The 20,527-nt window shown below is 38.4% G+C and overlaps 1 protein-coding gene across 42 annotated transcripts in view; it reads right to left on the reverse strand.

The window, feature by feature from the left end:
* The window catches only part of CLASP2 (cytoplasmic linker associated protein 2), a 282,910-nt gene that overhangs the window by 140,154 nt on the left and 122,229 nt on the right, over positions 1–20,527 (reverse strand). For all 42 annotated transcript variants that reach the window (XM_075062549.1, XM_075062551.1, XM_075062547.1 and 39 more), the window contains 6 exons: positions 16,588–16,667; positions 10,666–10,758; positions 10,118–10,263; positions 6,517–6,652; positions 3,817–3,887; positions 2,146–2,205 (listed from right to left, as the gene is read on the reverse strand). In XM_075062549.1, the coding sequence (XP_074918650.1) occupies positions 2,146–2,205; positions 3,817–3,887; positions 6,517–6,652; positions 10,118–10,263; positions 10,666–10,758; positions 16,588–16,667 (586 nt within the window). The remainder of the gene's footprint in view (positions 1–2,145; positions 2,206–3,816; positions 3,888–6,516; positions 6,653–10,117; positions 10,264–10,665; positions 10,759–16,587; positions 16,668–20,527) is intronic.

Consider the following 20,527-nt stretch of genomic DNA (forward strand, 5'->3'; position numbering starts at 1 on the left):
ACACGGCTGCCGCTGACAGAAACAAAGAAAAGGTTTTTTTCATTTATTTTATTTATTTATTTATTTTAGGAGAGAAAAAGGATAGAAGAATGGTAACTAAATACTACTGGTAACAAACAAACTAACTAGAAAGGTAATTGTAACAAAGGGAGAGAAAGTCTCTAACGAGTCTGCTGAGCTCCATTTCAGGCTGGGGACAGTGGAGAAGGAACTGAGAAGACTGGTCGCGCATGCGTACTATTAACGTACACTCAGAGCAGGAGGTGAGGGAAGGAGGAGGAAGGCTCTGCGCATGCATGACTGGTATGAGTATTGCTGTTAAAATCTCCAACCAAAGGCGCAGGGATGCACCAATACCTGGAGTGGAGACCCCACAGGGACATCTCTTGAAGAAGAATGATTATTTACTCAGAAATACTGTACTAGTAGTTGAAAGCAAAGAAGTCTCATTACTTATAAGATATCACCACAGTATTAGGAAAGGATGATCTTGCATTTAAGTTATTGGACAGGGATTTAGGAGGCTAGGTTCAATTCCCAGCTCTGTTACAGACTTCCTATGTGACCGTAGGCAAATCATTTAATTGCTCTGTACCTCAGCTCTCTAGCTATGAAAAAATATTACCTTTCCTACCTCATCAGAGAGTTAATGAGATTAAATACATTTAAGTCTGTGAGATGCCCAGATATTACTGTGATTATGGCCAATAAGTACCTAGATTAATATGTTTTATTTACATCCTTTTCAGACTGGATTTAAAATGCACTGAATATTGTCAGCCACTATAATACCTATCAAACACTGTCGCAGCAAAATATTAATTTTGTTTTTTCTTAGAGAACTGAGATATATTTTTACCTCTCTGATTTAATATGCTAGCAATACATAGTGTATTGTGTATCACTGAGTAATGTGTAAAATATTTTCCAGGTCATTTTACTGTAGACTAATTTAGGCCACTGGTGGGTAACATACTTATCCTTAAAAAAATATTCAGTCACAGTATTTCCAACATCATAATCCTATTTTTCACTCTAGACAAAGAAGTTATGTAACTGTTTAGTTTACTAGGAGAGAAGATAAGAGAGTCTTTTCCCACCTTTCAGATAGTTTCATATTGCATCTATACAGCCAAACACACAGATTGTACAATACCACCAATCTGGAAAGCATTTCAAGTAATAACAAGAATTTTGTAGTATTTCCTTTTCTTTCTAATGTTAGGATTAAAATTCCAGACACAGTACCATCAGAATCTAATTTGTAATAATTATTTATTGAAGGCATAGTAATAACGCTTTAAAGAGACTGCAGGTCCTTCTTGCATTCCCCCCCCCCACACCCAAATGTAACTAACATTTCAACTACCAACCTACAATTAAAATCACTATAACATTGATTAATACAAACACTAATGGAAGTCCTGAGTTTTCATAATCCATGTAGGAAAGGATACAAAAAAAACACGGGCTGAGGGCAACAGAAGCCCTGACCACAAAAAAGGAAGAGGGAACACCCCCCACCCCAAGAACACGTTTCGGCTATAAAATAAATGAAAAGCTAATTAACAAAAAGAAATACTTCATACATATAATAAACAAGCTGTGTAGCTAGCTAGCAGATACCACAACAACACTGTCTCAAGCTGCAAGCAGTTGAGGACCACCACTACTCCCTACATATTCTCATAATGGAGTACACAGATGAGCAGGTCAAAGGCATGGTCCTGAGGTCATGCTGACAAAAAGTTTGATGTAATGCACACATGAGACATAGAACACCTGTAGGGACAATAACTTGAAGAAAAATATCTGTTTTCTTTTCAAAATACAGTTGTTTTACTGGATCGTAAAATTATTTTTTCCATCACATTAATGCTAAGAGAAACAAAACAAAATTTAAGAAAACCTTTTAATTTCAGGTAAGTATTTGTCTACCAGTTCTAAATTCCAATGTAAGTTTAAACAGCAGCAATAAAACACTGATAGGACAATTCATAAGAGCAAATAGTATAGTTATACAGAGTAAAAGTCTATTTCACAAATTAGTTAAGTGGTCTAGTTGTAGAATTTAAATGAAGGATTTTTCTTTTGAAATTAATTGAAAACTTTTCTAGATGACAAAAAGGAACACACTTCTCCTACCTTTCCAGTGAATGAGTCTGCCACTCCTGCAGTAATAGGTCTAAAAATTCAAAGGAGCGTCTAAAATAAAATAGGAAAAAAATGTTAAAAATCTGCAATTCTCTACTTTACTGAAATAATAGGTGATAACTTTGTTCTTTTTCCTGCTGGAAAATAACAACTGCATATAATAAAACATCTCATACTTAACACACTAGGAAATTGCTTTTCTTATGTTGCAATGGTAGAAAATTTTCTTACTTTGCACCTTGTTTTTCTTTAAACACTTATATGCAATCACACTGCATTTTAAAAAGAAGAAATGGTTCATATGACTACTTGACATTCAACAAGCATTACTACAAATACAACTGCTTTAACATGTTTAGCGCAAAACGTCCGCCAGCTAAGTCAAGTGGCAATTCCCCAGTGAGAAAATCAACCACACCAAACCTGTTGAGGAAGAGGTTGGTGAATATTCGACAAGACAGCAAGTCCTCTTCCTTGCTTGAGAGTATCATCTTTTGTAACAGCCTGTAACTAGTTCATGTCTTATAAATTTAGAAGTCCAATCACCAAGGCGCTGGAAGATGCAAGGAACTTTACGTCTTTTTGTCCCCCTGCAGAATCTTCTGATGGCTTCAAGAGGAGGAGGGTCTCTGCTACTCTATCCCTCCCCTGCTCCATAAAAGAGCAGGTCTCACTACTCCACTCAAGCCCTTCAGGGAGCTGTAAGAGTGGGAGGCAAAATCTATAATGCTTCTGAGCTGCCCCTTCCCCATGAATAACCTCTGGGCTTGGGTACACTCAAAACTTCAAAGCGCTACCATGGGAGCACTACCATGGGAGCGCTTTGAAGTGTGAGTGTGGTCGCAGCGCCAGCGCTGGGAGACAGCTCTCCCAGCACTGTACGTACTCCACCTCCTCATGGGGATTAGCTTGCAGCGCTGGGAGTCGAGCTCCCAGCGCTGCGGCACTGTTTACACTGGCGCTTTACAGCGCTGTGTCTTGCAGCGCTCAGGTGGATGTTTTTTTTCACACCCCTGAGAGAGAAAGTTGCAGCGCTGTAAAGCGTCAGTGTAGCCAAGGCCTCTGTGTCTGCCTCTGCTGCTGTTCACAGATTACAAAGATTACAAAGTAGTGGCATTAGCATAAAAATGACAAATTGGATACACTCACTGTTGCTCAGTGGGTTCTGAACTGCAGCAGCAAAACTGCCCACAGTAATGTTAATTTCAGTCTATTACTGCTTAGGAAACCTATGGCAGCAGAAGCACTGGAGCTTGGACAACACTTCAGACTTGGGAAAACACTTCATTTATTTACATTTAGGTTCCATTTGGAAGGTTACCTTTTGCAGTGAAATAAGCTTGAAACTTCAAAAAAAAAAAAAAAAAAAAAGAGAAAAAAATCAAAGCTTCAACTGTGCAGAAATTGATAGGTGTGGCTCCCTCACATATTTGCTAGAGAAAGTTTTTCACTCATTACCAGCATGTGGACAAGTGGCTTACTTTGTTGAATCTCAATTATCTGTAGTGCGTGGTAGCTTATTAGATAATAGATTTTCACATTATATTCCAGTGACAGCAATAAAAACATACTATTTTGAAGATAATTTTGCTAGTAGTCTATTATAAAATTAAGAAATATAAACTAACAGTTTTAATAATTTGTTATTTACAAAATACTCACCTCCTGACAGCAACTGATTTTGAAGTACAGTTGCTTGTTATTAAAGGTATTAGTCTGGGCACGTGGGTATGCTGAAAAAAATCCATAAATGTTATAACACAATGAAGCCAATGACAAAAACATTCCTGTAATCAGAGTGCTAAACTTCAAATGAATGTAGTAAATATTTTATCTGTTGCTGAAAAATTAATAATGATTAAATATAGGATTTAAAATGTTAATTGTTTAATCCAAATTAATTGTGTGTAAAAGTACACTTCCCTGATTAGGTAATGAACATAGGTAAAATTAAGATATAAAAATATCAAAGGAAAAACATTTCTGACCATACCCCAATTTTCTCATTTATGTAATATTTAGCCACCAAAAAAAAAAAAAAAAAAAAAAAAAAAACCTTTGAAGGCTGAAATGTACCATATATGTTTCCCCACAGAAAATCTAAATTGATGTTGCTTCCACACAATTCCAGATGTTATTCTAATCAACACCTGAGCATAAAAAGTAAACTGTTATAAATAATATAAAGACTGCACGGCCTTTTTTAAACTGTATTATTAGCAACCCATTCAGTACATGGTATTTTTCCCCATAGCTTGTGAATGTGACACGTGACCATGTGAACGTCTCTTAACAGCAGGATTCTTCTCTGTTTGTAATGCACTGCCTTCTCTCAATATTAAAAAAAAATTAACACTGAAAAATTCCAGAACAGCAACTGATTTGGTGTATTTTTCACTTAACATTGACTTTTAAAAATTAGTATCAATTCATTTGTACTTTGTACTGTTTTCATCAATGAATAAGGGCATCTGATCAACATATAAGGCATGTGGTAATGAGACCCTACTGGGGAAACAATATGATTTTTAAATAGAGGCAGCAGCCTTATTTTACCATATTTGGTCCAGAGCTATTTACATCACGACACAGGCCTTTCAGAAAAATGCATCACAAAGGAATTAGAAAAATGCACAAAATTATTTATGTAATCAAATATTTCTGAAAAATACAGAATATTGGCCTATGGCTTGCTTTAAATTGACTTCGAGACTGCATTAATAAGTCAGCTTTAATGTTGTCCACAGATACATTTCTTTTTATCAGAATCCCACTTCAACTGCTTAAACATTGGAGCCAGCGCTCAACTGCCTGAGCGAAGTCCCGCCTCTCTGGTGGTGGAAAGGATTCCTCACCCTGATGTCCACTCTCGTCATAATCTGCTTCTACTGGTTTTCAAAGGGAAAACAGACCACACTAAGCACTGCCAGGTCAAGGAAGAGGAAACACAATGAAACGGCAAACAAGACTGAAGATGGGAGTAAATCTCCTTAAGCCCATTCAGAGACTGAAGCCGCTGCAGAATAAGTGGGATCTCTCACTACCACCACAAGACACCAGTACCTCAGCATCTACACTGGCAGCCAACTGGTTTTTAGGAGGAGTCTGAAGTGTTAACTTTGACCTATAAAGTCCTAAATAGCCTGGGACCTGCCCCGACAGATCACCTTTGCCCCCTTCCCCCCCTCCAGTGCCCTACTGCCATGAATAGTATCAGTCAAGGTGCTTGACCCTTTGTGATTAGAGAGACAAGCCAGGGGGTAGGGTGCTTTCTGTGAGGGTCCTTTGGCTCATTTCCAGCGTTTGGTACAAGAGCTCAAATTTGCTGACCTTCCAGGCACACTGCAAAAGTACCTGATTGATAAGGCTTAGGGGCACACTCGGATGGGAATTATTTGACTGTCAGATTTATTATCTGGTATGTTACCGCCTGTTAGTCTTATGTGGACGTAAGTTAAAGCCCTCTTATAAACCTTTTTCCCAATTAAACTGCAGTAAGCAAATCATTGGTTGTATTCACTTTTTGCATCTTACCCCATGACACCTAGTACATAGTTTGGCTTCTGTGAGCAACTAGACAGTAATTTTGGTGTGTACAGACATCCCAACTCATGCCACTGTAACTGAAAAAACTACTCCCTCCTCCTCTCCTAACTGTGCAGTTAGACATCCCAGAATGCTTTGGAAGAAAAACACCCCTGGTCCTTAGCACAAGTAGTAGTTACTTAGGTTCTAAGTGACAGCTCTCCAGAATACTCTCTTAAAACATGGTTAGGAAGAGTACTAGATGTGGATGCCATAAAAACACTTGCAGCTAGTTAAGCTGACTGGATCTCTAACAATTTACAAAAACAACCCCAGATCCAGCTGTAGTGTGAATAAGGTCAGTGTAAAATTGTAATTACTACTTGTAAAGGCTAAAAAGGGTCAGAGCTTTTTATATATAAACTGCAGGCAGTGGATTTTTTTTATTTAAACAAAATGGATGTTTTGATTAGCAGCAAGTACACAGTTTAATTCACTTTGCCGTTCCCTCAAGGTAATGTTATTTCTGGGTATATGCTTAACAAATAGCCCAGCTTCGCAAAACAGTCAGGAAAATGCACATGCCCTTCACAGTATCTTCTCGCCCACCCTTTACCATGATGGTGGTGGTGGATGATGAATAATGACATTTTGTTCATCTGTCAAAAAAATTACTTGCCCAGGGCAAAACTCACAGTTCAGTCTTTAAAAACAATGACTATGTGAATATGGAATATATATTAAACTGGCAACAGATTTTTTTTTTACAAGTGACGAACTGAGTAGAGTTACTTTTTATCAAACAAATTCATAAAATACCATCAGAGGAATACCTACACGAATGACAAATCTGATTGCAGCACAGCCAGAAGTTGCCATGACTTTGGCGCTGTTAGGGACCAGATTAAAAAGAGTAGGCACAATGGCTTCAGCCCCATGGTCAAACTTGTTTCCCAAAACTGTTGAAAGATGACTGTTCAGGAAATGAAATGAAATAAAATTAATTAATAAAAATAATTTTATGGCCTCAAAACAAAAAATGAAAAGTTAATCAGACATTTTAAAGACTGATCTTTCCAAACAATGGCTACAATAGTACTTAATTTACATTTTTCCAAGTCTATATCTTCCTAATGAAAAAAGATTCACGGAATTAATGACTACCTCACTGTTTACCTTACGAACAACTTGAAAGTTTAAACAATAAGTAATTTTGTCTCTCAGACTTAGGCTTCCTTACAATTAAGATTACACGTAAAATATCACTTTTAAAAACCTGAAGTTAATGTGTGTACCGTTACTTAGGACCTACAGTGTTGTTTTTTTCTCACCATACCATGACAGCATAAACTTGGAAAACAAAACATTCGTGTGGCTATTCTCAAGGACATCAAGCATTCATTGTAAATGCAATATATTAAAATTGAATTCTAAAAGTAATTTAACACAGCATTTATCCTAATGACATTAAGTGACATTTTGAGTTTTACAACACAATTTATCCTGCCATAGGTAAACTATAAAATGTGTCATAGTTACCCATGCACGAAATCTGCAGTCCCTCCCCATCTTTTTTATTCAAGGGTTGTGACTATAAATTCAGAGTAGCTGATCACTTCCATACTCATAGCAATTTAACTCTCCATTGCTCAGAGCAAAGTTTTCACCAGTGCAGAGCAAATGCAAAATGTGCTTGTAATCAGAAGCAAGTGACATTCTGAGTACCAAAGGGTTAAATAATGTCTTTTGTGAAGACACATTTAGAAGGAACAGTGCCTGTCTACTCTGTGGTAAAATATGGATTTTTTTCCTTCATTTGTTGAGGGAAAGCCCCCAACACCACAGAAAAAAATGTCTATTTCTGTTTTTGCATTTCTGAGAATACCATAAACATTAAATTGGGGTCGGCAAGCGATTGAAAAAATTAATCGCGATTAATCGCACTGTTAAACAACAATAGAATACTATTTATTTTAAGTATTTTTAGATGTTTATTACATTTTCAAATATGTTAATCTCAATTACAACATAGAATACAAAGTGTACAGAGCTCACTTTATTTTTATTACAAATATTTGCACTTTAAGAAACAAAAAAAATTTATTTTTCAATTCACCTCATACAAATCCTATAGTGCAATCTCTTTACCATGAAAGCTGAACTTACAAATATAGAATTATGTACAAAAGAAAACTGCATTCAAAAAAAAAAAACGTAAAACTTTAGAGCCTACAAGTCCACTCAGTCTTACTTCTTGGTCAGCCAATCACTCAGACAAACAAGATTGGTTACAATTTGCAGGAGATAATGCTGCCTGCTTCCTGTTTACAATGTCACCTGAAAATGAGAACAGGCATTCGCATGGCATTGTTGTAGCTGGCATTGCAAGATATTTACCTGCCAAATGTGCTAAAGATTCATACGTCCCTTCATGCTTCAGCCACCATTCCAGAGGACATGCTTCCATGCTGATCATGCTCGTTAAAAAAAATACTGCATCAATTACATTTGTGATTGTTCTCTTTAGGGGGAGACTTGTATGTCTCCTGCTCTGTTTTACCTGTATTCTGCATATATTTCATGTTATAGCAATCTCGGATGATGATCCAGCACATGTTCGTTTTAAGAACAGTTTCACAGCAGATTTGGCAAAATGCAAAGAAGGTACCGATGTGAGATTTCTAAAAAAATAACTACAGCACTCGACCTAAGGTTTAAGAGTCTGAAGTGCCATTCAAAATCTGAGAGGGACGAGGTGTGGAGCATGCTTTTAGAAGTCTTAAAAGAGCAACACACTGATGCGGAAACTACAGAACCCAAACCACCAAAAAAGAAAATCAACTTTCTGCTGGTGGCATGTGACTCAGATGATGAAAATGAACACGCATCAGTCTGCACTGCTTTGGATCGTTATCAAGCAGAACGCATCGTCAGCATGGAAGCATGGGGCATACGAATGTTCAACATATCTGGCACATAAATACCTTGCAACGTTGGCTACAAAAGTGCCATGCTCTCATTTTCAGGCGACACTGTAAATAAGAAGCAGGCAGCAGTATCTCGTCAATGTAAACAAACTTGTTTGTCTTAGCATTTGGCAGAATAAGAAGTAGGACTGAGTGGGCTTGTAGACTCTAAAGTTTTACACTGTTTTGTTTTTGAATGCAGTTATGTAACCAAAAAACATCTGCATTTGTAAGTTATGCTTTCACAATAAAGAGACTGCACTTCAGTATTTGTATGAGGTGAATTGACAAATACTATTTCTTTGGTTTATCATTTTTACGGTGCATATATTTGTAATTAAAAATAATAATATAAAGTAAGCACTGTGTACTTTGTATTCTGTGCTGTAATTAAGATCAATATTGAAAATGTAGAAAAACATCCAAAAATATTTAATAAATTTCAATTGCTTTCTATTGTTATAAGTGCAATTAATCACGATTATTTTTTTAAATTGTAATTACGTTTTTTGAATTAATCATGTGAGTTAACTGAGATTAATTGACAGCTCTACATTAAATACATTTGACCACTTACATGTATATATGACATGATACTGAAGTTCCTCATTTCACTTCTATTTTCAATCGACTAGATTATTAAATGTAAGGGCCTGCTCCCAAAAATGCTACAGGGCACAGTGCTTGTTACTATGAATAGCCACACTGAAGTCATGGTAACAAGCACCCAGGAGTAATTGTTTTGAGGCTTGGAACCTGAGTTTCTGAGTAAACAGTGATTAATGTAGTGTGTAAACACATCCAATTTGGTTATCAAAAGGACTGAAATGCCTAACTCAAATGATGGCTCATCTGTTTTTCTACAAGTGATTTTCTTTTCTATGAAAGAATTGCACTTACTATCTAAAGGGAACAAACTTTGTCCCAGCCTAAGTGGTATACACTGAAGGTCACTCAAGACTTTGTCTGTTGTTCAAAACAAATCATTTTGACAAGGCATTATCCAAATATAAAGCACATGAATTATTCTCAATAGAAAATTATAATTAAAATCTAACATGACTATTTCTATGCTTAATTCACAATACATTCATGTACCTTTTCAGAACAGTTTTAGTAAATTAATAAGTGAAATATTTTTACACTTACTAAAATATTCCCCTGCTCTTTTACATAAACGCTCTCTTTTCAAGCAGATGTCTTATTCAGCCAAGATATAGCATATCTTCTACATCATGGAAGATACTTGCAGTTACAATGAAGAGTGCTGCCTTAGAGTATATGCATTGTTGTACAGCTTCAAATCCTGACTTCACTCTCCAACCAGGTATGGTACACAGAAACTCACATATTTAGCTGATGGTGCATTCACACAGCTGAGATGTATTTTTTTAAAATCTTGATATTGCTAGCCATATACCTCATATACCTTATTTAAATCTAGAGCCATTTAAAACCAAGCATGTACTTACGCTACAGTAATGCATGCTTCTCTAACCACCTGGGATCTGAGATCCTTAGCTGATAATTTAAAAGCTCCATCCAACAACCGTAGATGCTGGAAAAAGCAGTCATACTGTGCAGCTCCAGCAACAAGCAGCGATCGAACCTTCTTGAGCTACAACAAAATTAAGACAGTTAGTTATCAATACTTCTGACTGCACAGACAGAGGTTTTAAAATATGTAAAGCCTACAGGCAAATGTCACTACCTGCAAGGCACATATATATGTGTGTACACATAGTTTTGTGCATACACACGCTGACACGCAGAAGACGTTCTTTGGAAAAATTACTACTTAAACACCGTTAGACATATATTTCTCTATATATTCTAGGGTTTTTTTTTCAAACTGATATTGTAATGATGAACCACCACATAAAAATATGAACAATTCCATCTTTAAAAGTGTATCTAATATGAAAATTTCTTGAATTACTCTCAATTGTAAATACTTCACCATTTTGTGAAAGCTTTTTTAGAACAACGTTTGGACAATCTGTTTGGATAAAAAACATACCGCACTGGCTCGCTGATCCCAGTCATGTTTATCATCTGAGAGAATTTCCCTGATTTTGTTTAATGTTTCTTCAAGCTCTCGACTAGAATAGATCTGTTTAAAAACAAATAAAATGTAGACTTAATATTTTCATGTTTACCTGAGAAAAGGGACAACAATTGCCTTAGGTTTAAAAAAAACAAAACTGAACTACAATTTTGAAAACATTAAGGACAAAATTCCACATAGACAGATTCTAATAGAGTTTCCATTTTAGAACAAATTTTTATTTATATACATAACTGCCATTCAAGGCCTTCTAAATTCAGAAGTGTAACGTTGATTTTGTGATAAACATTTTATCTCAGGAAAGATTTCAGTCTCAGTCTATAGAACAAGTAAATCACCAACTCCAGCGATTTATTAATTTCAGTAGTTTAATTTTTTGATTCAGCTACAATTCATTGTGAGTGAAATGTTTAGGAAATAGGTCAATATGTTACTGTGATTAAATTTCAATCTAATGTCCCAGTATATATATATATAAAATTGTTCTACTATGAAAATAATATTGGGGCAGAGACTTCTTTTTCTTATGTGTATATAGTACTTAGCTCAATAGAGCCCTGACTGAATTGCTAGGCACTCTACAACACAAATAAAACCAACAATTTGTTTGAAAAATACTTCAAGAATCTCAGTAACATCTATGTGAGTAATATGTATCCCAGTGATGCATAGCTAGAATTAGTTTTTTTCAATGTTCCTTCTGTACATTTCTTTAATAAATGCATTTAGTACATTTATTACATTTTTTAAAACTATATTTTGAAGAAGGCCTCTATTTTCACAGTTTGGGTTACCTTTTCACCTGAAAAAAAAAAAATCAAAGTTTGACTCACCAACAAACAAACCAATAACTCAACAAAACAAAAATCAACTTGTTAACTACTGTTGTCAATTCCAGTGTTCATGTATAAGGAAGAAGATTTCACGAGGAAAACTAAAGGCTTAAGAAAATGTATGTTTGAAAGCACCCACTTTCATATACAATCAAGTTAATGGGGTCCTTCTGATTTCTCTACTCCATCCCCTACACTCATATTCCCTTCTCTGCTCCCCAGGATCTAACTAGAACATGCTCCTTTCTGCCTTCATGAAGCATGCTAAATTCAAGTTCTGCCTTTTTTCCAGCCAACAGAGGGAAGCAGGTCAGAGACAGAGTTCCGAGTAAGTTCCTCTTGAGCAACTTCAAATAATTTGACAAATTTTGTTGTTGTTGGAAAATGGTAGTATGTTGAAAATGAAGGTTTGTTATTTGTTACCGGACGTTCTATGAGAAATGTGGTCCCTATCTGATTCTATGAGATATGTGGTCCCTATTTGTATTCACATGTGTCTGAGTTTAGACATTTTTAGTAAGCCGTGTCCGTTGGTGCGCACATGGGACCTAATCTCCTTGTGCTCTGAACCGAAGGTATGAACAGCAGAGCAGGCCAATGCCTCTCCAGTTCTATTCTTACCAAAGATCTGGTCACGATCCACAGCAGAGAGGACAGAGCAGTGGAATTCAGATAGGGACCACACATCTTACAGAATCTCCAGTTACAGGTAAGTAACATCCATGTCTTCTTTGAGTGACAATCCCTGTGTATTCCACATGTGGGAGATTAGTAAACAGTAGTCAAACAGGACGTGGGCACGAGGCTGCAGATGGTATGACTGTAATACTGCTGTCCACAGGGCTTCAGCCAGAGGCGATGTGTGAGGAGGACATGTGGGGTCATGTGCTGTCAGGCCCCCTCCCTACACTGCAGCTACTGGAGCTGGCAAGCTGGAGGCTGTGCCTTGGGTAAAGACAATGGGAAACAGCTGGGAGTTGCAGGGAGAACCGCTACTTTTACTGCTACCTCTCCCCAAGGAGCTAACACAGAGGATGCTCCATGCAGCTCCCAGCTGTTTGCCACTACCTCTCCATGCAGAGCTAACACCTAGGAGCAGAAGGGACGTGGCGCAAAAGAGGAAGGTGAGACTAGGAGTGTGAGACTCAAGTTATTGGGGGCCCGAACCTTTTAACTGTGCCCTCCACCCTCAGCAGGCACCAGTCATTTCTGGCGGAAGCCCCAAGCTCTCCCCCCCGCCCCCAAGTCTGCTATGCAGAGAATGGGGGGGAGAAGGGGGCAGGAGCCACACTAATGTAAAAGAGCCGCATGCAGCTCACCAGTCATTTTGGCCACCCCGGTCTACACTAACACATAATATCTTGTAAAGGCATGCATGGAGCTCCAGGTCACCACCCTACATCTAGTAAAGGCACGTTTTGCAGAGATGCTGCAGAGGTTGCTTGAGCTCGAATTGAATGGACTTTCATCTCCTCCATGCAGCCTGAGATCCATTTAAAGAGCCTCTGCACAGATAGACCTTTAGACCTTGATCACTCTACTATGTGATAAAAAGCCTAGGTGTCTTTCTAACTGCTTTTGTTCTCTGTAGATAAAAGGCCACCAGACATCTAGGGACTAAAGTCTTCTCTCTGCATCAGAGGCATATGGTTCGGGGAAAAATTCCGATAAGTGAATAGTCTGATTCATGTGAAACTTTGAAATGACTTTAGGAATGAACTTCTGTTAGAGGCAAAGACAGAGTTTATGGAAGATGGTGTATGGTGGGTCTTCCATGAGTGCTCCCCCTTCTGGCTGACGTGATGGTGACTAGGAAGACAACTTTCACCCAGAGATGGCACAAAGAACAGGTGGCTAATGCTTTCAAGTGAGATTTGGTAAGGTAGAGGTCCAAATGAAGTATTGGTTTCACCACTGCTAGAAAAGTTCTCATAAATCTCTTCAGGAATCTAGTCATCATTGGAGGAGTACAGATAGTCCTCAATTAGAGGATGAAAAGCTCTGATTGCTGCAAGGTGGACCTGCAGGGAACTGATAGAGAGGCCTGATGTCTTATGGGTAAGCAGGTATTCTACAAAAACAGGGATTACAGAGTATCTGGAGATGGCTGGTGGTGTTGTAACCAAGAAAAGAAGCACTTCCACATGGTCAAAGAGCTTCTCTTGGTAGAGTCCTTCCTCCTTTGGTTAAGAATGGATTGAACTGCCACTGAACATGTGTGCTCTACATCTGACCCCTATTCAAATACCAGGCCTTGGGTTGTAGTGATCCTGGGCTGCAGTGCCTGATTGTACCATTGTGCTGTGTCAACAGATCTGGCAGTGGTCAGATGTTGATGGGAGGATGGGTTGAAATCCTCAGGAGTTCCAAGAACCAGAACTGTCTTGGCCAGTCGGGCACAATGAGGGAGGAAGCATCATCTGGAACGACAGATTTTCTTGATGAAATAATAGGCTCCTGCTCTCCTGGTGGTAACATAGATACCAGTGGGAGGATGTTATGAGTTGTGGACACATTAGGAGAGGATCCTCTTCCTCTCAAGGTGATTTCTTCAGGTGTTGGGATGTCTCCAAGGAGATCCACGACCATCAAAAAAGAATTCTGTGGTTACAACAGAGTGAAAATATCCTCACATGAGGTACAGGTTTTGACCCTCCCTGATGTCTGGGGAGCCTCTGAGAAATGGATTGGGAGATCCAGATGTAATACTCAAAGGATCCCATAACAGTAAATTGAAATCGTTGAATGGATCTGGTTGGTACCCGCCCTTTGGTTTCTGGGAAGGAGCCAAAACTGGGACTGTCAAATCTTTCTTCCTTCGCACTTTGCCTTCTTGAATGTCAGGTTTATGCGAACCTAACTGTCTAGGAGCTGTGCACGATGACAAACCCTTGGACTGATATGGGGAGGGATCTTTTTTCTTTTCTGATTTGAATGGGGATCTGTCTTTATATCTATTGTCATGTTGCCTGCTCTCATGCAAGGATTTCCTAGGCTTAACAGTCTTACTGTCTACTCCAGAGCTCATGCATGGAGCAGTGCTGCTTGCAATCTGAGGCCACTATACAGGAGGTCTCTTGGCCTGGATACAAATGCAGCCTCATGGCCTGATCCATGAGGTGCTTCCATATATGCTAAAAGCATGAACCACTACCCTGACCTGCACAACCTGTATAGGGAGATCTGTTTCAATTAGATTTTGACATTTACCATTTGGATACTCTTGAGTGATTACAAGAATCTGTCTAGGATCATGTGTGTTATAGAACCAAGATAGACTGACTACACCCTGTGCTGCAGAGCATGGCCCTTGCCAACATACTGGGGATAAATGCTAGTAAGAAAGAGTGGTGTATTTGCATTCAAAATCATCCATGCAGGAGCAAGATGTAAACGAGAGGGGGAAAAAAAAAAAACAAAAAAAAAACCTTGCAGCATAAGGGTTGAACTTCTGCAAAGATTTGCTTAAGGGTGGGGCCGGGTGTTATGGAGATACCTGCAAATAAACTATTCACTTCACAAAAATGGTCAGCTGCGCCTTTGCCTATAGATGTCCCCAGAAGTATACCTAACAAACAGCTGTGTTGTCATATGGAAGGAACACTATATACCACCGTGGATCAGTCATACAGAGGATCCTTTATGGTAATCACAGCCTGCAATGAGTTCTCAGTGTTCTACCATACATTGGGGGTTTAGCTAATTTTTCCCCCCCAACAAGAGATCACTTAACAGATGGCCCAACCACAAGAAGCACCAAATATCTATAGTTCAGCACTCTGATAATCCAGAACACTTAATTAAAAGTCAGATATCAAAAAGAACTCAGCACCCGTAATTTAGGCACCCAGGTAAAGAATTCTGTTAGAAATAAGCACTTCTGAAAATCTATCTGGGTGTGCTGGATTCAGGTCCTAAACTTTAGGCACCAACTTTGAAAACATTAGCCTTGCTTTTTAAACCATTTGTCTAGCTCAGCATTTATTTAAGTACAATCCTAGATTTTCCATAAAATCATGTCTTCTTTCATTCACATCGTGTATCAGCATTAAACACGTAAAATAACACTTCAGTGAGAACAAGGTCACTTCTCTCAGCAGTTACCAGGAAAACATTAATAAAATAATAATGGACTTGAACTTGAAAAGAAAATAAAAAGTTAATTAGTAACTAATAGTTGAAACAAAGTGTTTTCAAGAGAGGCTGGGAAATAACCATCAATGGAAAACTTAACGACTAATTTGACACTATTTACCAGGAACAATGCAATGATGATGGCATTGATCCTATTATGACGCAAAACTGGACTCAGTTATACATTTGCATTTATTTCCAAAGCAAATATTTCCATGATTAGCTGCTGTATCAAAAAAATGTGTATTTTCACTTTTTTTAAAAAAGAGGGTGCCTATTCATATGATAGGGACCATGACACAGAAAGTTTACATGTTCATTTTGAATGCAAGTAATAACCAACATATGTAAACACAGGCACTGTATGAGTGTATTAAACAATTCCTAAAGTTAATATCTTGGTAAATTTTAATCCACTATTCACAAACAGAAAGGAAATTAGCAATGTGAATCAAACCTCGTCAACTTATTTTAAAAAATCAAACCCTCCATGACTCAAATTACACAAGAAAGCTGTTAAAAAACAACACTATTTTGGGTTTTTTTTTAATATACTCAGCACAAACTGTCCTTTGCCAACATTAGAAATAATATTAATGTCCTAGACCAGACCAATATACCAAAGTTCAGTGCAGAACAAATCTTACGGCTAACTTCTAATTCTAGCCTAAAAATATAATGGAAGCCAACACCCATTTTTAGTATGTATGTGCAGGCACTGGCAATAATTTGAAGGAGAAAATTTAACAATGCCCAGCTAAAAGTCTGATCATTTCATAGCAAAGCATAATTAGAAAAAAATTAAAGATTAAAGAAGCTTGTTGACACAAAGAATTGCAAATCAAAACACAGAAAAATAAGACATTTCTTCTGAAAATAAAATTGAGCATGAATGACAATGTCTTACCTGTACAGAAGGAACATCTGTAAACGCCTTAATAAAATCATCTTCATCGACAGCTCCAGCTCCTCCTTCTTTAGATGCACCTACGTAAGTTTTAAAACAAAACAAAACAAAAAAACATATCAATTGCTTAATGGTGTCGAATACATTTCAAATTTACAAAGATTTTCTAGTTCAAATACATTCAATTTCTATTTAAACTTTAGTTACACTGTAATCTTTATTTGGGTGAAAAAGATGGGCAAAGTGAAAAATTTAATAAAACTGATAAACATCGAATTTCTAATATATAGGATATTTTAATATTCTAACATCTGTTTTCATCTTTAATCTGGGCAGAATCAAATACCAAAACTTTCCACAAAATAGTAAGTTACAAAAAAATTTGATCTGGGAATGTCAAATTTCTTTCTGACATTTTCAACCAAAACAAAATGTTTCAACATCCTCGAACTGAAACATTTAATTTGTTAACCTAATATAAAATATTTTTTCAATTTTTACCATAGAAAAAAATTCCTCCATCAACATTTTACAGTGAAAAAATTCATTTTTGCTGAAACCACATTTTCTGCCAAAAAACCAACTGAAACCCATCACCATACAACAGGCTTGTACAGAATGCCTCTACTATCTACTGAAATAAAACAGGTTTTCCTTGAACATGTACCACACAATAAATTAAATAGTGTATTTAAAAATCATATTTAGAGTAAATCTTCATTTTAAGTAATTTAAGTAGGGATGCTCAAACAGCCCCATCCCTTTTTCAGCCAACCAGTCAAAGGCCCTTTGGAAAAGGTACATATTTTATTGGTGCAGTCTGACTCCCTTGGTCCTACCCTACTGACTAATATTGGTGTGATGCTATTACTGGCTGACAGAAGCATCAGATTACTGTATTCAGGATGATCTGCAATTAAGTGCTTGGCAGAACTGCATTAAGATACAAGAAGTTTCACCTTTCTTTAAATGGGACCAAATTTTTTCTACTAGCTTAAGAAGAGAGCTGGAAACTAGTTATTTCCACTTTGATTTGTCTGGATAACAATCGCTGGTATGCTGGACCAACTATGAGAAGGGCCCTTACTAAGAGCACAACAGCTATGCCAAATGGTTAGAGGCTATGGAGGCTGAAAACTGATGGTCTTCAGCCTTCCTCTAATATCATCTAGATACCCTTACCTTCCTCCAGCGGGAGTCTAGTCTTTCTGTTGAATCCTGAGAATGTGCAGGCAGAAAATTATAACAGTTCTTATTCATGGACTGTACTCCCTTGTTCAGTGTTGGTAATAGGGGACGTCATATCAAACATTTTTTCCTAAATATTTTTTTCCTAGAATCAGATAGGGACCACATCTCTCATAGAACCTCCCGTAACAAACAACAAACCTCTAATTTCAACCCCCATGGTTCGGTTTTGTTCAACATCTTCATTAATGATCTGCATGATGGGATGGATTGCACCCTCAGCAAGTTTGCAGATGACACTACGCTGGGGGGAGAGGTAGATGCGTTGAAGGGTAAGGATAGGGTTCAGAGTGACCTAGACAAATTGGAGGATTGGGCCAAAAGAAATCTGTTGAGGTTCAACAAGGACAAGTGCAGAAACCTGCACTTAGGATGGAAGAATCCCACGCACTGCTATCGGCTGGGGACCGACTGGCTAAGTGGCAGTTCTGCAGAAAAGGACCTGGGGATTACACAGTGGACAAGAAGCTGGCTATGAGTCAAGTGTGCCCTTGTTGCCAAGAAGGCTAATGGCATATTGGGCTGTATTAGTAAGAGCACAGCCAGCAGATCGAGGGAAGTGATTATTCCCCTCTATTTAGCACTGGTGATGCTTCATCTACAGTATTGTGTCCAGTTTTGGAGCACCCACTACAGAAAGGATGTGGACAAATTGGAGAGAGTCCAGCAGATGGCAATGAAAATGATTAGGGGGCTGGGGCACATGACTTATGAGAAGAGGCTGAGGGAATTGGGCTTATTTAGTCAGCAGACGAGTGAGGGGGGCGTTGTTAGCAGCCTTCAACTACCTGAAGGAGGGTAGCAAAAAAGGATGGAGCTAGGCTGTGCTCAGTGGTGGCAGATGACAGAACAAGCAACAATGGCCTCAAGTTGCAGTGGGGGAGGTCTGGGTTGGATAATAGGAAAAACTATTTCACTAGGAGGGTGGTGAAGCATTGAAATGGGTTACTTAGGGAGATGGTGGAAATCTCCATCCTTACAGGCTTTTACAGCCCGGCTTGACAAAGCCCTGGCTGGGATGATTTAGTTGGGGTTGGTCCTGCTTTCAGAAGGGGGTTGAACTAGATGACCTCCTGAGGTCTCTTTCAACCCCAGCGTTCTATTATTCTAATATACATCACAAGTTTCTTATGATCTGAACTGGCTGCCTTTTGATTCCAGGGTGGAAGTTAAAATGTTGGTTTTGGCCTATTAAGTCCTAAATGGCTTAAGTTTTGCCTGCTCCAGAGAACTCCTATTTCTAGATGCCATGCCACTACAGATACAATTAATGGAGGCTCTGGAGCTACATTCTCCATTGGTCTGAAATACATCAAATTTCTTGACTTTCAGAGCAAACTGCAAGCCTATTTCACAGGCTTTTGGGAAGTATGGAGTAGTTAAAGTATGTACTGAACACTGATTTCATATTTTCAAAAGTTCTCAGTCTTCTCTTAAATAACCTCTGAATCAGCTAAAGCAACTTGATATACAATAAAGGGCTTGGTGCATTCACATAAATTACATGCAAGAACATAACATTCAAAGAACATTATTGAAGTTGCAAAGTTAAGCACTCAGGGTACGTCCAGACTACCCGCTGTATCGGCGGGTAGCGATCGATCGATATATCGCGTCTCAATATATCGATGCCTGAACGTGCTCCCTGTCAACTCCGGAACTCCACCGGAGCGAGCGGCGGTAGTGGAGTCGGCGGGGGAGCTGCGGCCGTCGATCCCACGCGGTGAGGACAGGAGGTAAGTCAGAATAAGAGACTTCGACTTCAGCTACGGCAGTCCCGTAGCTAAAGTTGCGTATCCTACATCAACCCACCCCCGCCCCCCAGTGTAGACCAGGCTTCAAAAGTTGAGAAATGCCAGAGTTAAGGTTATCTGTGCAACCTTAATTTGGTACGCCTGTACATATGCATTATTATATAGTTTATTTACATCATTACATACTATGCATCCATAGAACTCCTGCCTCCTTCAGTCCTCAAAATAGATAGTGCCCACTTAATGAGAAGTTATTCAATATTTTGCTTCCTCTTCAAAATTCTATAGGTGGCTCAAAGCCTTTGGATAGTGTGAAGTAACTTAAGCTGGGCTGTAAATAGAGCTGTTAATTTCTTCATAGGTTTTTTCTATAGTTCTCATCACCACAGTATTTGAGTGCTTCCCAAATATTAATTTATCCTCACAACTCACCTGGGCATTAGCTCCATTTTACAGGAATATGAAAAATTCACATGTTCTGTGTGTATATATTTTCCTATTGTATCTTCCACTGCATGCATCCGATTGAGTGGGTTTTAGCCCACGAAAGCTTATGTTCAAATACATTTGTTAGTCTAAGGTGCCACAAGAACTCCTTGTTCTTTTCTCCTCCGAGTGCTGTAGCTATGCCAACCTAACCCTGGTGTAGATATGGCTGGGTTGACATGCTTCTGTTGCCCTAACTCCTGCCGCTCAGGGAGGTGGAATTCCGACAACAACAGAAAACCCTCTTGTCACTGTAGGTTGCACCTACATTACAGTGGCATAACTACAGGACTGTAGCTATATAGCTGTAACACCCATAGTTTAGACATGGCCTTAATGCGCACATAGCTTACACTGCAAAACACTGCTTTTGCTGGTAAAGCTTATTCCGAACACACACACAAGAGCGCAATAAGCTACATAAGCAGCAGTTTTGCCGGAATAACTGTGTT

Source organism: Chelonoidis abingdonii, chromosome 2 (assembly GCF_003597395.2).
Source record: "Chelonoidis abingdonii isolate Lonesome George chromosome 2, CheloAbing_2.0, whole genome shotgun sequence".
Classification (NCBI taxonomy): domain Eukaryota; kingdom Metazoa; phylum Chordata; order Testudines; family Testudinidae; genus Chelonoidis; species Chelonoidis abingdonii.